The sequence below is a fragment of the Anomalospiza imberbis genome, unplaced genomic scaffold, assembly GCF_031753505.1.
Source record: "Anomalospiza imberbis isolate Cuckoo-Finch-1a 21T00152 unplaced genomic scaffold, ASM3175350v1 scaffold_444, whole genome shotgun sequence".
In the NCBI taxonomy this organism is placed as follows: Eukaryota; Metazoa; Chordata; class Aves; order Passeriformes; family Viduidae; genus Anomalospiza; species Anomalospiza imberbis.
In genome coordinates, this window is record NW_027100054.1 from 66440 (window position 1) to 84786 (window position 18347).

At 51.8% G+C, this 18347-nt stretch overlaps 3 protein-coding genes across 3 annotated transcripts; 1 reads left to right on the forward strand and 2 right to left on the reverse strand.

The window, feature by feature from the left end:
- Positions 1–1532: 1532 nt before the first annotated feature.
- On the reverse strand, positions 1533–7808 carry LOC137466825 (6-phosphogluconolactonase-like). The gene is given in 6 exon segments (XM_068178475.1): positions 1533–1744; positions 1746–1781; positions 3847–3987; positions 4229–4330; positions 5154–5261; positions 6865–7808. Coding segments are annotated over 6 exon segments (753 nt in total). The 5' UTR covers positions 7135–7808; the 3' UTR covers positions 1533–1648.
- Positions 7197–13911, reverse strand: LOC137466832 (uncharacterized transmembrane protein DDB_G0289901-like). The gene is made up of 3 exons (XM_068178482.1): positions 11850–13911; positions 7687–7853; positions 7197–7334 (listed from the first exon to the last, which is right to left on the reverse strand). Exons 1-3 carry the CDS (start codon positions 13909–13911, stop codon positions 7197–7199), a joined length of 2367 nt encoding a protein of 788 aa, XP_068034583.1.
- On the forward strand, positions 13910–15806 carry LOC137466833 (nucleoredoxin-like protein 1). The gene is given in 5 exon segments (XM_068178483.1): positions 13910–14110; positions 14112–14201; positions 14203–14237; positions 15519–15637; positions 15640–15806. Coding segments are annotated over 5 exon segments (612 nt in total).
- Positions 15807–18347: the final 2541 nt, after the last annotated feature.

The window sequence follows — 18347 nt, forward strand, 5'->3', positions numbered from 1 at the left end:
GAGGCCACGCCCCCGTTTGCAGCTAAATATGGATACTTAGACACGCCCACAGAGCCATATATGGGAGACGCAGCATGAGGCCACGCCCACTGTGTGTCCAAATATGGAACTAGCGGTGACCACGCCCCGTTGTGGCCACGCCCCCTCCGTGAAATTTAAAAAAAAAAAATTTTTTTTTTTTCGCGGAAAATTTTCCTTTTCCGAGGATTTTTAAACTCCGAATTTCCCCGTTTTTTTCAAAGGCTTTCACCAGCAGAATCCCAAATGGGGATAAAGGGAAAGAAATGGAAAAAAAGGAGGGGGAAAAGGGGGGGAAATGGGGAAAAAATAACAATAAAAAAAAAAGCGCCAGAAATCCCAAAAATTCCAGCCCGAAAATCCCCAAAAAAGTCCAAAATCCTAAAAAATCCAGTCAAAAATTAACAACGAAAGAGTCCAAAAATTCCAGTCCAAAACCCAAACAAATCCCGTCCAAAATCCAAAAAAAATCCAGTCCGAAATCCCAAAAAATCCCAACCAAAAAGACAAAAAAATCCAGTCCAAAATCCCAAAAAAAGAGTAAAATAAACCCCGAAATAAAAGAGCCCAAAAATCCCCAAAAATCCAGTCCAAAATCTCCAAAAATCCAGCCCAAAATCCCAAAAAAAAAAGACTCCAAGGATCCCATTGGAATTCTCAATTCCTGGAATGTTTTTCCATGGAATTCCTCAATTTCTTTGACATTTTTTCCATGGAATTCCCAAATTTCAAGGACATTTTCCCCATTTTTCCATGGAATTTCTCCATTTTAAGAACATTTTTCCCGTTTTTCCATGGAATTCCCCCATTTCAAGGACATTTTTCCATGGAATTCCTCAATTTCTTTGACATCTTTCCTGGAATTTCTCCATTTCAAGGACATTTTCCCCATTTTTCCATGGAATTCCTCGATTTCAAGGACATTTTCCATGGAATTTCTCAATTTTGAAGACATTTTTCCCCGTTTTTCCTTGGAATTTCTCCATTTCTTTGACATTTTTCCATGGAATTCCTGAATTTCAAGGACATTTTCCATGGAATTCCTGAAATTTAAAGACATTTTCCATGGAATTTCTCAATTTTAAAGACATTTTTCCTGTTTTTCCATGGAACTCCCCCATTTCCAGGACATTTTTTGATGGAATTCCCCCACTTCAAGGACATTTTCCATGGAATGTCTCCATTTCCAGGACATTTTTCCCCATTTTCCATGGAATTCCCGCATTTCCAGGACATTTTCCCAGTTTTTTCATGGAATGTCTCCATTTCCAGGACATTTTTTGATGGAATTTCTCCACTTCAAGAACATTTTCCATGGAATGTCTCCATTTCCAGGACATTATTCCCATTTTTCCATGGAATTTCTCTATTTCCAGGATATTTTTCTTGTTTTTCCATGGAATGTCTCCATTTCCAGGACATTTCCCCCCATTTTTCCATGGAATTCCCGCATTTCCAGGACATTTTTTGATGGAATTCCTCCACTTCAAGGACATTTTCCATGGAATGTCTCCATTTCCAGTACATTTTTCCATGGAATGTCTCCATTTCCAGGACATTTTCCCCCATTTTTCCGTGGAATTCCCGCATTTCCGGGACATTTTTCCCGTTTTCCCAGGAATTCTCCACTTCAAGGCCGATGTTCCAGGGGGATCTGCAGCTCCTTGGCCGCCTCCTGGTCCAGGAGCCAGCGGAGCCGCCCCGAGCGCGGCCGGAGCCGCGCGGCCCGGCAGCGGCTGCTCCTCGCGCCGCTCCAAAATGCGCTGCAAGAGACCGAAACTCGGGATCGAACCCCAAAATCGGGACCTGAACCCCAAAATGGGGGAGTTCAACCCCAAAATCCCGGATTGAACCCCAAAATTGGGGACTTGAACCCCAAAATTGGGGAGTTCAATCTCAAAATCCCGGATTGAACCCCAAAAATGGGGACCTGAACCCCAAAATGGGGGAGTTCAACCTCAAAATCCCGGATTTGAACCACAAAAATGGGGACCTGAACCCCAAAATTGGGGAGTTCAACCCCAAAATCCCGGATTGAACCCCAAAATCCCGAATTGAAACCTAAAATCAGGGACTTGAACCACAAAAACGGGGACTTGAACCCCAGAAAAGGGGAGTTCAACCCCAAAATCCCAGATTGAACCCCAAAATCGGGCACTTGAACCCCAAAATCCCAGACTGAACCCCAAAAATGGGGACTAGAACCCCAAAATCGGGGACTTGAACCCCAAAATCCCAGATTGAACCCCAAAAAATGGGGACTTGAACCCCAAAAATCGGGGACTTGAACCCCAAAATCCCAGATTGAACCCCCAAAAATGGGGACTAGAACCCCAAAAATGGGGAGTTCAACCCCAAAATCCCAGATTGAACCCCAAAAATGGGGACTAGAACCCCAAAATGGGGGAGTTCAACCCCAAAATCCCGGATTGAACCCCAAAAATGGGGACCTGAACCCCAAAATTGGGGAGTTCAATCTCAAAATCCCGGATTGAACCCCAAAATTGGGGACTTGAACCCCAAAATTGGGGAGTTCAATCTAAAAATCCTGGATTGAACCCCAAAATTGGGGACTTGAACCCCAAAATGGGGGAGTTCAACCCCAAAATCCTGTATTGAACCCCAAAATCGGGCACTTGAACCCCAAAATCCCAGACTGAACCCAAAAATGGGGACTAGAACCCCAAAATCGGGGACCTAACCCCCAAAATCCCAGATTGAACCCCAAAATTGGGGACTAGAACCCCAAAAATGGGGAGTTCAACCCCAAAATCCCAGATTGAACCCCAAAAATCGGGACCTGAACCCTGAAATCGGGGACTTGAACCGCAAAATCCCGGATTGAACCCCAAAATTGGTGACTTGAACCCCAAAATCCCAGATTGAACCCCAAAATTGGGGCTTTCAACCCCAAAATCCTGGATTGCACCCCGAAATCGGGGAGTTCACCCCAAAATCAGGGACTGGAACCCCAAAATCGGGGATTTAACCCCAAAATCCCAGGATTTAACCCCTAAGATCCCAGAATTGAACCCCAAAAATGCAGAATTTGACCAAAAAGTTGGGATTTTAGCCCAAACCTTGAGCACGGGGGCCTTGGCGGCGCCGGTGGCCACGAGCAGCAGGGATTTGGCCGAGTTGAGAAATGGGAATTAACCCCAAAAATCTGGGATTTAACCCCAAAAATCCTGAACGTAAACCCAAAAATCTGGGATTTAACCCCAAAAATCTGGGATTTAACCAAAAAATCTGGGATTTAACCAAAAAATCTGGGATTTAACCAAAAAATCTGGCAATTAAGCCCAAAAAACCCAGGACCGACCCCAAAAATCCGAATTAAATGAAAAAAATCCCAATTTAAACCCAAAAATTCGCAATTTAACCCCTAAAATCCCAGTTTTAACCCCTAAAATCCCAGGCATGAACCCAAAAATGCGGGATTGGAACAAAAAGTTGGGATTTCAGCCCAAACCTTGAGCACAGGGGCCTTGGCGGCGCCGGTGGCCACGAGCAGCAGGGACTTGGCCGAGTTGAGAAATGGGAATTAACCCCAAAAATCTGGGATTTAACCCCAAAAATCCTGAACGTAACCCCAAAAATCTGGGAATTAACCCCAAAAATCTGGGATTTAACCAAAAAAAATCTGGCAATTAACCCCAAAAAACCCAGGACCGACCCCAAAAATCCGAATTAAATGAAAAACATCCCAATTTAAACCCAAAAATTCACAATTTAACCCCTAAAATCCCAGTTTTAACCCCTAAAATCCCAGGCTTGAACCCCAAAAATGCGGGATTTGACCAAAAAAATTGGTATTTCAGCCCAAACCTTGAGCACGGGGGCCTTGGCGGCGCCGGTGGCCACGAGCAGCAGGGACTTGGCCGAGTTGAGCAGCGGCAGCGTCATCGTCACCCGCTGGGGCGGCGGCTTGGGGGAGTCCAGCAGGAAGGAAACCAGGGAATTCTGCTCCTGGAAATGGGGCAAAAAACGGGGGAAATCGGGAAAAATCCGAGGGGAAACCACGGGGGAGATAATGGGGGAAAATAACAGGGAAAATGGGGAAAATTGGGCGAAAAATTGGGAAAATAATGGGACAATAATGGGGAAAATGGGGGGGGAACGGGGGAAATAAGGAAAAACCGGGACAGATGCAGGGGAAAGAATGGGGGCAATTCCCCAAACTCCCGGAATTGCCGGAATTCGGGGTTACCTGGAGCAGGGCGTGGCCCGGGAACAGTGAGCAGGTGTGTCCGTCCGGCCCCACCCCCAGCAGCAGCAGGTCAAACTGGGGCGTGGCCTCGCCCGGGAACGCCTGCGGCACCAGCACGGACCAGTTCAGACCAGTATGGACCAGTACGGATCGATACTGATCACTGTGGACCAGTTCAGACCAGTACGGATCGATACTGATCACTATGGACCAGTTCAGACCAGTATGGATCGATACTGATCACTATGGACCAGTTCAGACCAGTATGGATCGATACTGATCACTATGGACCAGTTCAGACCAGTATGGATTGATACTGATCACTACGGACCAGTTCAGACCAGTATGGATTGATACTGATCACTGTGGACCAGTTCAGACCAGTACAGATCGATACTGATCACTACGGACCAGTTCAGACCAGTATGGATTGATACTGATCACTGTGGACCAGTTCAGACCAGTATGGATTGATACTGATCACTGTGGACCAGTTCAGACCAGTACGGATCGATACTGATCACTATGGACCAGCACGGACCAGTTCAGACCAGTACGGATCGATACTGATCACTGTGGACCAGTTCAGACCAGTCTGAACCAGTTCAGCTCATTGACCGATCCCAGTGCTCCCAGTCCCATTCCCAGTCCATCCCAGTCCCCATTCCCAGTCCCATTCCCAGTGCTCCCAGTTCCCCCAGTCCCATTCCCAGTGCTCCCAGTCCCATTCCCCATCCCCATTCCCAGTCCCATTCCCAGTTGCTCCCAGTTCCCCCAGTCCCATTCCCAGTCCCATTCCCAGTTGCTCCCAGTTCCCCCAGACCCATTCCCAGTTCCCCCAGTCCCATTCCCAGTACTCCCAGTTCCCCTGTCCCATTCCCAGTTCCCCCAGTCCCATTCCCAGTGCTCCCAGTTCCCCCAGTACCCTTCTCAGCTGCTCCTCGTAGTCCCGGGCGGCCTCGGCCGGGCCCAGCCCGGGGGTGACCCAGAGCACCTGGGGGCCGGGGGGAGCAAACTGGGACAGCAGCTGGGACTGGGAAAGGGTTAAAGTGTTACTGGGAGCACTGGGAGGGGACTGGGGGCTGTGGGGGAGCAAACTGGGACAGCAGCTGGGGCTGGGAAAGGGTTAAAGTGTTACTGGGAGCACTGGGAGGGGACTGGGAATGGGCCAGGGACTGGGGGGAACTGGAAATGGGAACTGGGAGGGACTGGGAGGGACTGGGAGAGGGGAACTGAGGGGGGAACTGGGCCAAACTGGGAGGAACTGGGAGGGACTGGGAGAGGGGAACTGAGGGGGGAACTGGGCCAAACTGGGAGGAACTGGGAGGGACTGGGAGAGGGGAACTGAGGGGGGAACTGGGCCAAACTGGGAGGAACTGGGAGCACTGGGAGGGACTGGGAGGGACTGGGCCAAACTGGGAGGAACTGGGAGGGACTGGGAGAGGACTGGGGGGAACTGAGGGGGGAACTGGGGGGAACTGGGAGGGACTGGGAGAGGACTGGGGGAGGACTTGGGGGAACTGGGGGGAACTGGGAGGGACTGGGGGAGGACTGGGGGGAACTGAGGGGGGAACTGGGCCAAACTGGGAGGAACTGGGAGGACTTGAGGAGAGTCAGGAGAGACTGGGAGTAGACTGGGGGGAACTGGCCAAACTGGGAGAAACTGGGCCAAACTGGGAGCACTGGGAGGAACTGGGAGGGACCTGAGGAGTCAGGAGAGACTGGGGGGAACTGGTCCAAACTGGGAGGAACTGGGCCGCACTGGGAGCACTGGGAGGAACTAGAAGGGGCTGAGGGGAGACAGGAGAGACTGGGAGGGGATTGGGGGAACTGGGCCGAACTGGGAGCACTGGGAGGAACTGGGGGGAGTCAGGAGAGACTGGGAGGGGATTGGGGGAACTGGACCAAACTGGGAGCACTGGGAGGAGCTGGGAGGAACCTGAGGAGACAGGAGAGACTGGGAGGAACTGGGCCAAACTGGGAGCACTGGGAGGAGCTGGGAGGGACCTGAGGAGACAGGAGAGACTGGGAGGAACTGGGCCAAACTGGGAGCACTGGGAGGAGCTGGGAGGGACCTGAGGAGACAGGAGAGACTGGGAGGAACTGGGCCAAACTGGGAGGAACTGGGCCAAACTGGGAGCACTGTGAGGGACTGGGAGGGACCTGAGGAGTCAGGAGAGACTGGGGGGAACTGGGCCAAACTGGGAGGAACTGGGCCGCACTGGGAGGAGCTGGGAAGGACCTGAAGAGTCAGGAGAGACTGGGGGGAACTGGTCCAAACTGGGAGGAACTGGGCCAAACTGGGAGCACTGGGAGGAGCTGGGAAGGACCTGAAGAGTCAGGAGGGGCTGGGAGGGGATTGGGAGGAACTGGGCCGAACTGGGAGCACGGGGAGGGACCTGAGGAGTCAGGAGAGACTGGGGGGAACTGGGCCAAACTGGGAGCACTGGGAGGGACCTGAGGAGTCAGGAGAGACTGGGGGGAACTGGGCCAAACTGGGAGCACTGGGAGGAACTGGGGGGAGCCAGGAGGGACTGGGAGGGGATTGGGAGAAACTGGGCCGAACTGGGAGGAGCTGGGCCAGCCCCGGTGCCCGCCCCGGTGGCCGTGCCGGTGCCCGCGCGGGCCCCGCTCACCCGGTAGGCGCCGCCGGTGCTCTCGGGGTGCTCGGGCGGCACCAGGCGCTCGTCGCAGAACGCCACGAGCCAGCGCGAGGGGTCGGCGCCGGGAACCGCGCTGAGGGCGGGCGGCAGCTCCCGCGCCAGCAGCGGCACCAGCGAGCCCCCGGACAGCCCCAGCGTGAAGCGGCCGCCGCTCGCCACCGCCTCGGCCGCCGCCTCCGCCACCGACCGCGCCAGGGCCGCGCCGAGCTCCTGCGGGGACGGGAACACCGACACGGCCGCCATGATGGCGCCGCCGCTGAGGGGAGGGGAGGAGGCGGAAGTGACGTCAGCAGCGCGACGCGTTGCTAAGCGACCGTGGGGTTGGCGCGGGAAGCAGCGTCAGAGCGCGACGCGTTGCTTAGCAACGCGCGGCCTAGTAAAGCCTGGGCCTCGCGTGGCGGCGCCGCCCGGAGAAGCGCGGCTGCCTCGCTGCCCTTCTCCGCCTGCACACCCACACAAACCCTCCCTCGCTGTTGCCTCGCTCGCCCCGCAGCACAGCACGCGGCACAGCCGCTGGTTTTTAATGGCCTCGCGGTCAGGCACAACCAAACGGAGCAAATCGGGTTCCGAGCGGCCCGAAAGAGTTAATTGCAATAAATACGTCCGTGCTGGCACAAAGGAGTCCCTACGGGCGTTAATTAGGCACGAGTTAGTCGTTAATTAGCGCTGTCGGAGTTAATTAGCGCCTGTGAGGGGCTTCTGGCGGGATCCGGGACGCGGCTCCGGGGCCGGTTTAGGCCTCAGCCCTGGCTCCGGGGCTCGCTTCGGGGCTGTGGGAGCCGGGCCGGGCCTCACCGCCGGCTCCGGGGGTGGCTCCGGGCCCCCTCCGGTTCTCACCGCCGGCTCCGGGGGGGGCTCCGGGCCCGCTCCGGTTGTCCCCGCGGGCTCCGGGGCTCCCGAGGCCTCCCCGGGGCCCTCCCGGTGCGGCCGCTCCGCCGCCGCCGCCTCAGGCGAGGCCACGCCTACAGTGGGCGTGGTTTGGAGGAACGGCGCATTTCTATTGGTTGGCAGCGCTGCTGGCGGAAGCTGATTGGGTGAGGCGAAAGAGGGCGGAGAAGAGGGCGGGGCTAGGGTGGGAGATGGGGCGGGATTATGCAAATATGGGGTGGGGCTAACGGAGCCGGGAGCTGATGGCGCCCCCTAGCGGGGGGAGGAGGGCACGGGACCCCTCCGGGGCTGGGGACCCCCAAAATCGGGACCCCCCAAAATCGGGACCCCAAAGGCCTGGAACCCCAAAATCGGGACCCCACCGACCTGGAACCCCCAAAATCGGGAACCCTCCGGGTCTGGGAACCCCCCCAAAATCGAGACCCCCCAAAATCGGGACCCCACTTGCCTGGAACCCCCAAAATCGGGCCCTCTCCAGGTCTGGGGACCCCCCAAAATCGGGACCCCATGACCCAGGACCACCTTAAATTCGGGACCCCCAGACTGTCCCCCACAGTCCTGGGACCCCAAAATTGGGGCCCCTCCAGGTCTGGGACCCCACAACCGGGACCCCCAAAAACGGGACCCCCAAAACTGGAACCCCCACAACACCGGGACCCCCAAAACCGGGACCCCAAAACTGGGCCCCCCACAACCCCGGGACCCCCACAACCCCGGGACCCCCAAAACTGCAACCCCACAACCCCGGGACCCCCAAAACCGGGACCCCCAAAACCGGGACCCCCAAAACTGCAACCCCAAAACCCCGGGACCCCCAAAACCCCGGGACCCCCAAAACCCCGGGACCCCCAAAACGGGGACCCCCAAAAGCTGGACCCCCAAAACCCCGGGACCCCCACAACCCCGGGACCCCCAAAACCGGGACCCCCCAAAACCGGGACCCCAAAACCCCGGGACCCCCTAAACCGGGACCCCCAAAACCGGGACCCCCCAGAACCCCGGGACCCCCAGAACCCCGGGACCCCGAGAACCGGGACCCCCAGAACCCCGGGACCCCCAGAACCCCGGGACCCCCAAAACCGGGACCCCCAAAACCGGGACCCCCACAACCCCGGGACCCCCAAAACTGCAACCCCACAACCCCGGGACCCCCTAAACCGGGACCCCCAAAACCGGGACTCTCAGAACCCCGGGACCCCCAAAACCGGGACCCCCAAAACCGGGACCCCCCCCGGCCTTGGGGACCCCTCCCCCTCCGCTCCCGCCCCTCCCCCACCGTGCCGTGAATCCGATTTCCCCGAGTGCCAAATCCCAAATCCCCAATCCCAAATCCCAAATCCCAAATCCCAAATCCCCAATCCCAAATCCGCCACCGGAGGCGACCCCGGGGGGGCTCCGCCCTTTTTTTAGCCTTTATTTTGGGGTTTCCGTCCCGGTTTTGGGGTTTCCGTCCCATTTTTTAGGGTTTCAATCCCATTTTTTAGTGTTTCAATCCCATTTTTTAGGGTTTTCATCCCATTTTGGGGGGTTTCCATCCCAGTTTTGGGGTTTTCATCCCCTTTTTGGGGTGTCCATCCCATTTTTAGGGTTTTCATCCCAGTTTTTGGGGTGTCCATCCCATTTTTAGGGATTCCGGCCCATTTTTGGGGTTTCCATCCCAGTTTTTGGGGTTTCCATCCATTTTTGGGGTTTCAATCCCATTTTTTAGTGTTTCAAGCCCAGTTTTTTTTAGGGTTTTCATCCCGTTTTTTGGGTTTCCATCCCATTTTTTAGGGTTTTCATCCCATTTCGGGGGTTTCAATCCCATTTTTAGGGTTTTCATCCATTTTTGGGTTTCTGTCCCATTTTTAGGGATTCCGGCCCATTTTTGGGGTTTCCATCCCAGTTTTTGGGGTTTCCATCCATTTTTGGGGTTTCAATCCCATTTTTTAGTGTTTCAAGCCCAGTTTTTTTTAGGGTTTTCATCCCGTTTTTTGGGTTTCCATCCCATTTTTTAGGGTTTTCATCCCATTTCGGGGGTTTCAATCCCATTTTTAGGGTTTTCATCCATTTTTGGGGTTTCTGTCCCATTTTTAGGGATTCCGGCCCATTTTTGGGGTTTCCATCCCAGTTTTTGGGGTTTCCATCCATTTTTGGGGTTTCAATCCCATTTTTGGGGGTTTCAATCCCATTTTTTTAGGGTTTTCATCCCGTTTTTTGGGTTTCAATCCCATTTTTTTAGGGTTTCCATTCCATTTTTTAGGGTTTTCATCCATTTTTGGGAGTTTCAATCCCATTTTTTTAGGGTTTCCGTCCCATTTCTGGGGTTTCAATCCCATTTTTTAGGGTTTCCGTCCCAGTTTTTTAGGGTTTCCATCCCAGTTTTTTTAGGGTTTCCATCCCATTTTTAGGGTTTTCATCCCATTTTGGGGATTTCAATCCCTGTTTTTGGGGTTTCCATCCATTTTTGGGGTTTCCATCCCATTTTTGGGCCTATAAAATCCTCCCTTTTTTGGGATAAAAACCCCATTTTTTGGGATAAATTCCCATTATTTTTATAAAACCATTCTTTTTTAGGATAAACCCCCATTTTTAAGGATAAAACCCCTATTTTTTTTATAAAACCCCCAATTTTTGAATAAAACACATTTTTTGGGATAAAATCCCACTTTTTTTATAAACCCCCCAATTTTAGGGATAAACACCGATATTTTAAATAAATCCACAATATTTTGAGCTAAACCCCCATTTTTTGGGATAAATCCCCATTTTTAGGGATAAATCCCCACTTTTTCGATAAAACACCAAATTTTTCTTGTAAAACCCCAATTTTTGGTAGAAAAATCCCATATTTTTTTGTAAACCCTCCCATTTTTAGGGACAAAACCCCCATTTTTTGGGATTAACTCCAAACCAATTTTTTGGGATTAAATCCCAATTTTTGAGGACAAACCCCCATTTTTTGGGATTAAATCCCAATTTTTAGGGATAAAACCCCCATTTTTTGGGATTAAATCCCAATTTTTGAGGACAAACCCCCATTTTTTGGGATTAAATCCCAATTTTTGAGGATAAACCCCCATTTTTTGGGATTAAATCCCAATTTTTGAGGACAAACCCCCATTTTTTGGGATTAAATCCCAATTTTCGAGGACAACCCCCCATCTTTTTGGGATTAAATCCTAATTTTTTATTATAAACCCCCATTTTTTGGGATTAAATCCAGTTTTTAGGGACAAACCCCCATTTTTTGGGATTAAATCCCACTTTTTCGGGAAAAAAACCCTTTTTTTTTTAAATAAAACCCCCACCCCCTGAATTCCCATGGCCCTGGGACCCCTCCCCCAGCAGCTCCCGCCCCTCCCCCTCTCCTGCCGTTAATTAACGCGCTAATTAATCCCTTAATGAATCCGCTCGCTCCAAATCCGCGCTCGCCGGGGCCGCTGCGGAGGCAGCTCCGGCCCCTTTTATCCCGCGATTTTTTAGGGATAAAATTCCCATTTTTCCTCATCCTTTTCTTCCCCCGCTGCCCTTTTTTTGGGGGGGGGAAAACCCCCATTTTTTAGGGATAAACCCCCGGGTTTTTTTTTTTAATAAATCCCCATTTTTAAGGGATAAAACCCCCATTTTTTCGGGCGAAACCCTCTATTTTCAGAGATAAAACCCTCACTTTTTAGAGATAACCCTCCCCCAGTTTTAGGGACAAATATCCCATTTTTTGAGGGTTAACCCCCCAATTTTTAGAGGTATCTCCCCTCCTATTTTGAGAGAAAACCCTTTATTTCTTAAGATAAAAACCTTCTTTTTTTTCAGAAAAAAAAACATTTTTTCGGGCTAAAACCTCTTTTTTTTTTTTTTTTTTTACAAAAGCCTAAATATTTTTATTATTACTATTATTATTATTATTACTATTACTGCTATTATTATTATTATTCCCATTACCATTTTCCTATCATTTTTACTACCATTATTATTACCATAATTATTACCATTATTACTGCTATTTTTATTACCATTCCCACCATTTTTATTCCTATTATTCCCGCTATTATTATTACTATTATTATTATTATTATTATTATTATTCCTACCATTTTTACCACCCTTACTCCCATTATTCCCGCTGTCATTCCCATCGCTTTTATTCCCAATATTCCCATTATTCCCGCTATCATTCCCATCACTTTTATTCCCATTATTCCCATTATTCCCGATATCATTCCCATCACTTTTATTCCCATTATTCCCATTATTCCCGATATCATTCCCATCACTTTTACTCCCATTATTCCCGTTATTCCTGCTACCATTCCCATCACTTTTATTCCCATTATTCCCATTATTCCCAATATCATTCCCATCACTTTTACTCCCATTATTCCCGTTATTCCTGCTACCATTCCCATCACTTTTATTCCCAATATTCCCATTATTCCCGATATCATTCCCATCACTTTTATTCCCAATATTCCCATTATTCCTGTTATTCCCGCTACCATTCCCATCACTTTTATTCCCGTCGTTATTCCCACTGCCATTCCCATCACTTTTATTCCCATTATTACCATTACTCCCATTATTCCCGCTGCCACTCCCATCAGTTTTATTCCCATTATTACCATTATTCCCGTTATTCCCGTTGCCATTCCCATCACTTTTATTCCCGTCGTTATTCCCGTTATTCCCGCTGCCGTTCCCATTACCATTCCCATCACTTTTATTCCCGCCGTTATTCCCATTATTCCCGCTATCGTTCCCTCTACCATTCCCATCACTTTTATTCCCGCCGTTATTCCCGCCGCCATTCCCATCACTTTTATTCCCGCCGTTATTCCCGCCGCCATTCCCATCACTTTTATTCCCGTCGTTATTCCCGCTATCATTCCCATCACTTTTATTCCCATTATTACCATTATTCCCGTTATTCCCGCTGCCATTCCCATCACTTTTATTCCCGTCGTTATTCCCGTTATTCCCGCTACCGTTCCCGCTACCATTCCCATCACTTTTATTCCCGTCGTTATTCCCACCTCCACTCCCATCACTTTTATTCCCGTCGTTATTCCCACCTCCACTCCCATCACTTTTATTCCCGTCATTATTCCTGCCGCCATTCCCATCACTTTTATTCCCGTCGTTATTCCCACCTCCATTCCCATCACTTTTATTCCTGTCATTATTCCCACCGCCATTCCCATCACTTTTATTCCCATTATTACCATTATTCCCATTATTCCCGCCGCCATTCCCATCACTTTTATTCCCATTATTACCATTATTCCCGTTATTCCCGCTGCCATTCCCATCACTTTTATTCCCGTCGTTATTCCCGTTATTCCCGCTACCGTTCCCGCTACCATTCCCATCACTTTTATTCCCGTCGTTATTCCCGCCTCCACTGCCATCACTTTTATTCCCGTCGTTATTTCCACCTCCACTCCCATCACTTTTATTCCCGTCGTTATTCCCACCTCCATTCCCATCACTTTTATTCCTGTCATTATTCCCGCCGCCATTCCCATCACTTTTATTCCTGTCATTATTCCCGCCGCCATTCCCATCACTTTTATTCCTGTCATTATTCCCGCCGCCATTCCCATCACTTTTATTCCCATTATTACCATTATTCCCGTTATTCCCGCTGCCATTCCCATCACTTTTATTCCCGTCGTTATTCCCGTTATTCCCGCTACCGTTCCCGCTACCATTCCCATCACTTTTATTCCCGTCGTTATTCCCACCTCCACTCCCATCACTTTTATTCCCGTCGTTATTCCCGCCTCCACTGCCATCACTTTTATTCCCGTCGTTATTCCCACCTCCACTCCCATCACTTTTATTCCCGTCGTTATTCCCGCCTCCACTGCCATCACTTTTATTCCCGTCGTTATTTCCACCTCCACTCCCATCACTTTTATTCCCGTCGTTATTCCCACCTCCATTCCCATCACTTTTATTCCCGTCATTATTCCCGCCGCCATTCCCATCACTTTTATTCCCATTATTACCATTACTCCCGTTATTCCCGCTGCCATTCCCATCACTTTTATTCCCATTATTACCATTATTCCCGTTATTCCCGCTGCCATTCCCATCACTTTTATTCCCGTTATTCCCATTATTCCCGTTATTCCCGCCGCCACTCCCCGGCATGGCGTGGGCGCTGTTCTCGGGCCGGGCGCTGCTGGCGCGGCGCTCGGAGCGGCGCCTGGACACGGAGCGGGAGCTGCGGGCGGCTCTGGAGAACCGCGTGCTGCTGCTGCTCTTCGCGGCGCGCCGCTGCCCGCGCTGCCGCGAGTTCGAGCCCCGCCTGCGCCGCTTCTGGCGCCGCCTCACCGACCCCGCGCACGTGGGAGCGGCCCGAGCAGCTGGGCCTGGTCTACGTGGGGCGGGACAGGTGCGAGCAGGAGCACCGCGAGTACCTGAGGGACATGCCCCCGCGCATGGATGGCGCTGCCCTACGGGGACGACCTCGGCAGGTGAGCGCAGCTGGGCATGGCTGGGGACACCTGCAACAGGTGAGGGACAGGGGGAACATCTATGGTAGGTGAGGGACAGGTAGGACAGGTGAAGAACAGGTGAGGGACAGGTGGGAACATCTCTGGTAGGCGAGGGACAGGTAGGGACACCATTGGTTGGTGAAGGACAGGTGAGGACAGGTATGGACACCTTTGGTTGGTGAGGGACAGGTGAGGACAGGTATGGACACCTTTGGTTGGTGAAGGACAGGTGAGGACAGGTATGGACACCTTTGGTAGGTGAGGGACAGGTGAGGACAGGTATGGACACCTTTGGTAGGTGAGGGACAGGTGAAGGACAGGTATGGACACCTTTGGTAGGTGAGGGACAGGTGAAGGACAGGTATGGACACCTTTGGTAGGTGAGGGACAGGTGGAACAGGTCGGACAGCCGGGGATGATGGGTGGGGACACCTACACCAGGTGAGGGCCGGGTGGGGACAGCTTTGGCAGGTGGGACAGGTGAGGGACAGGTGGGACAGGTGAAGAACAGGTGAGGGACAGGTGGGACAGGTGAAGAACAGGTGAGGGACAGGTGGGACAGCTGGGGATGGGTGGGACACCTACACCAGGTGAGGGACAGGTGGCAACACCGATGGTAGATCTATTCCCCATTTCCCCCATTCCAACTCCCCAATCCCCATTTCCCCAATCCCCATATTCCCATTTCCCCCACTCCCCCAACCCATATTCCCCATTCCCCCCCATTCCAATTCCCCCAATTCCCATTTTCCCCACTCCCCCAACCCATATTCCCCATTCCCCCCCATTCCAATTCCCCCAATCCCCATTTTCCCCACTCCCCCAATTTCCCCCAATCCCATATTCCCCATTTCTCCATTTCCCCCATTCCAATTCCCCCAATCCCCATTTTCCCCACTCCCCCAATCCCATACTCCCCATTTCCCCCATTCCAACTCCCCAATTCCCATTTCCCCAATCCCCATATTCCCATTTCCCAACTCCCCCCAATCCCATCCTCCCCATTTCCCCCATTCCAACTCCCCCAATCCCCATTTTCCCATTTCCCCAACTCCCCAATCCCCATTTCTCCAATCCCATATTCCCATTTCCCGAACTCCCCCAATTTCCCCCAATCCCATATTCCCCATTTCCCCCATTCCAATTTCCCCAATCCCCATATTCCCATTTCCCCCACTCCCCCAATCCCCATTATTTCCCCATTTTCCCTTCCCAATCTCCCCCGTTTCCCCCCGATTTCCCCCCGTTTCCCGTTCCCAGGGAGCTGGAGCGCCGTTTCGGGGTGTCGGAGCTGCCGGCCGTGGTGGTGTTGGCCCCGAGCGGGGCCGTGCTGGTGCCGGACGCCGTGCGGGAGATCCGGGAGTCGGGAGCCGCCTGCTTCACGGCTGGCGCCAGGCGGCCGAGCTGCTGGACCGCAACTTCCAGGAGCGCCAGGAGCCCGCGGGATCCGCGCCCCGCAGCCTCACCGAGCCCCTGCGGCGCCGCAAGTACCGCCCGCAGCCCCGGGACAGCGGCGAGGAGGAGGAGGAGGAAGGGCAGCGGGAGTAGAGGCTGGATCCCAAATCCCAGAAAAGCGAGGGAAGAGAGGAGCAGGAGGAGGGCGAGGAGGAGGATCTGGATCCAGCTGGGAATGGCCGCTCTGGTTCCCACCCAAAATCCCGTCGGTTTTCCCAAAAATAAAGGAAGAGGATGAAAAGGAGCTGGGGTGGATCCAGCTGGGAATGGCCGCTCTGGTTCCGGTTCCTCCGATGGAGGAACCCACCCAAAAATCCTGTCGGTTTTCCCCAAAATAAAGGAAGAGGAAGAGGAGGATGAGGATGAAAAGGAGCTGGGGTGGATCCAGCTGGGAATGGCCGCTCTGGTTCCGGTTCCTCCGATGGAGGAACCCACCCAAAATCTCGTCGGTTTTCCCAAAAATAAAGGAAGAGGAAGAGGAGGAAGAGGAGGATGAGGATGAAAAGGAGCTGGGGTGGATCCAGCTGGGAATGGCCGCTCTGGTTCCGGTTCCTCCGATGGAGGAACCCACCCAAAATCCCGTCGGTTTTCCCAAAAATAAAGGAAGAGGAGGAGGAGGAGGAGGAGGAAGAAGAAGAACCCCTGAGGGGGATCGAACTGGGAATTGAACCGATCCCAGTTTGGGAATGAATCAATCCCAGTCTGGGAACTGAACTGGTCCCAGTTTGGGATTGGGCCGGTCCCAGTTTGGGAACTGAACTGGTCCCAGTTTGGGAATGAATCGATCCCAGTTTGGGAACTGAACTGGTCCCAGTTTGGGATTGGACTGGTCCCAGTTTGGGAATTAACCGGTCCCAGTTTGGGATTGGGCCGGTCCCAGTTTGGGAATGAACTGGTCCCAGTTTGGGGACTGAACTGGTCCCAGTTTGGGATTGGACCGGTCCCAGTCTGGGAACTGAACCGGTCCCAGTTTGGGATTGGACCGGTCCCAGTTCGGGGACTGAACTGGTCCCAGTTTGGGAATGAATCGATCCCAGTCTGGGAACTGAACTGGTCCCACTTTGGGAATGAATCGATCCCAGTTCGGGAACTGAACTGGTCCCAGTTTGGGATTGGACCGGTCCCAGTTTGGGACTGGACCGGTCCCAGTTTGGGAATGAACTGGTCCCAGTTTGGGACTGAACCGGTCCCAGTTCGGGAACTGAACTGGTCCCAGTTTGGGACTGAACTGGTCCCAGTTTGGGATCGGGCCGGTCCCAGTTCGGGGACTGAACTGGTCTCAGTCTGGGAACTGAACTGGTCCCAGTTTGGGAATGAACTGGTCCCAGTTTGGGACTGAACCGGTCCCAGTTCCGGATCCCGCTCCCGGAATTTTCCCCGGCTCGGGATTTTGGGTTCCCGGGATCGGATTTCAGGCCCCGCCCGGGGGCGGCTCCCGGAGGCTCCTCCGAGGAATTTTCCCCTTCCCGGATTTCTCCGCCAGCCTCCAACTTTTTTTTTTTAATCCCAAAAAAGAGAAAACTTTTGGGGATTTTTTTTTCCCGCCGGGAAGCGCCGCTGGAAATGGGAATTTCCCCCCTGGAGCGCCGCGTGCTGATCCCAGGTGAGAATTCCCGGAATTTCATCCCAAAATTCCCCTCGGAGCCTTAAAAATGGGGGAGGGGGAATTCCCGGGGGGGAAAAAAAAGGGGGAAAAAGTGAGATTTTGGGGTTTTTATGGAGTCTTCCTGGGTTTTTTAAGAGTTTGCTGGGAGGAGAATTCCAACCGAATTCCAGGGGTTTTACCCCAAATCCGTGCGGGCCTGGGAAGGAGTAGGGGAGGCCCTTTCCGGGTTTTTTTGCCAGGAAAAATGGGAATTTAAAGGATTTTTAAGGGATTTTGGGAGGGAAGGAGGTCCCGAGGGAGGAGGGGGAGGGGAATTCCCAAAGGGGAAGGAAAATCCCGGAAAAAAGGGAAATTTCCTCAAGGAAAAACCCCAAATCCAGGGGAGAAACCCAAAAATGCAAGGAAAAAAACCAAATCCAGGGAAGAAAAGAACAAATCCAAGGGGAAAAAAAATCCCAAAATCCATGGGTGAAAAGCCAAATCCAGGGGGGAAAAACACCAAATCCAAGGGGAAACCCCCAAAATCCAAGGAAAAAACCCAAAATTCATGGGAAAAAACCCCAAATTCTGGGAAAAAAAACCCCTTTAAATCCAGGGAAAAAAACTGAATCCAAGGGAAAAACCCAAATGCAGGGAAACATCACCAAAATCCAGGAGGAAAACCTTAAATTCAAGGAAGAAACCCCCAAAATCCAGAATAAAACCCCAAAATCCCAGGAAAAAAAAAAAACAAACAAACAAATCCAAGGAAAACACCTCAAAATCCAAAGAAAAAAACTCAAATTCAAGGAAAAAAAACCCAAAAATCCAGGGAAGAAAACCCCCAGAATCCCGGGAAAATCCCAAAATCCAAGGAGAAATCCCCAAAATCCAGGAAAAAAAAAAAAACAAATCCATTGAAAAAAAACCTCAATTCCATGGAAAAAAAAAACCCGAAATCCAAAGAAAAAAAAACCCAAAAATTCAGGAAAAAAAACCCCAAATCCCGGGAAAAAAAAAACCAAATTTGAGGAAAAAACCCAAAATCC

Coding starts and splice junctions, on each gene's coding strand:
- LOC137466832 (XM_068178482.1), bottom strand. CDS start 13,911: ATGCCGGGGAGTGGCGGCGGGAATAACGGGAATAATGGGAATAACGGG. Junction 7,854..11,849: donor GAGTAAGGGTGGTAAAAATG/GTAGGAATAATA, acceptor CGCCCACTGTAG/GCGTGGCCTCGCCTGAGGCG. Junction 7,335..7,686: donor AGCCACCCCCGGAGCCGGCG/GTGAGGCCCGGC, acceptor GTGGGTGTGCAG/GCGGAGAAGGGCAGCGAGGC.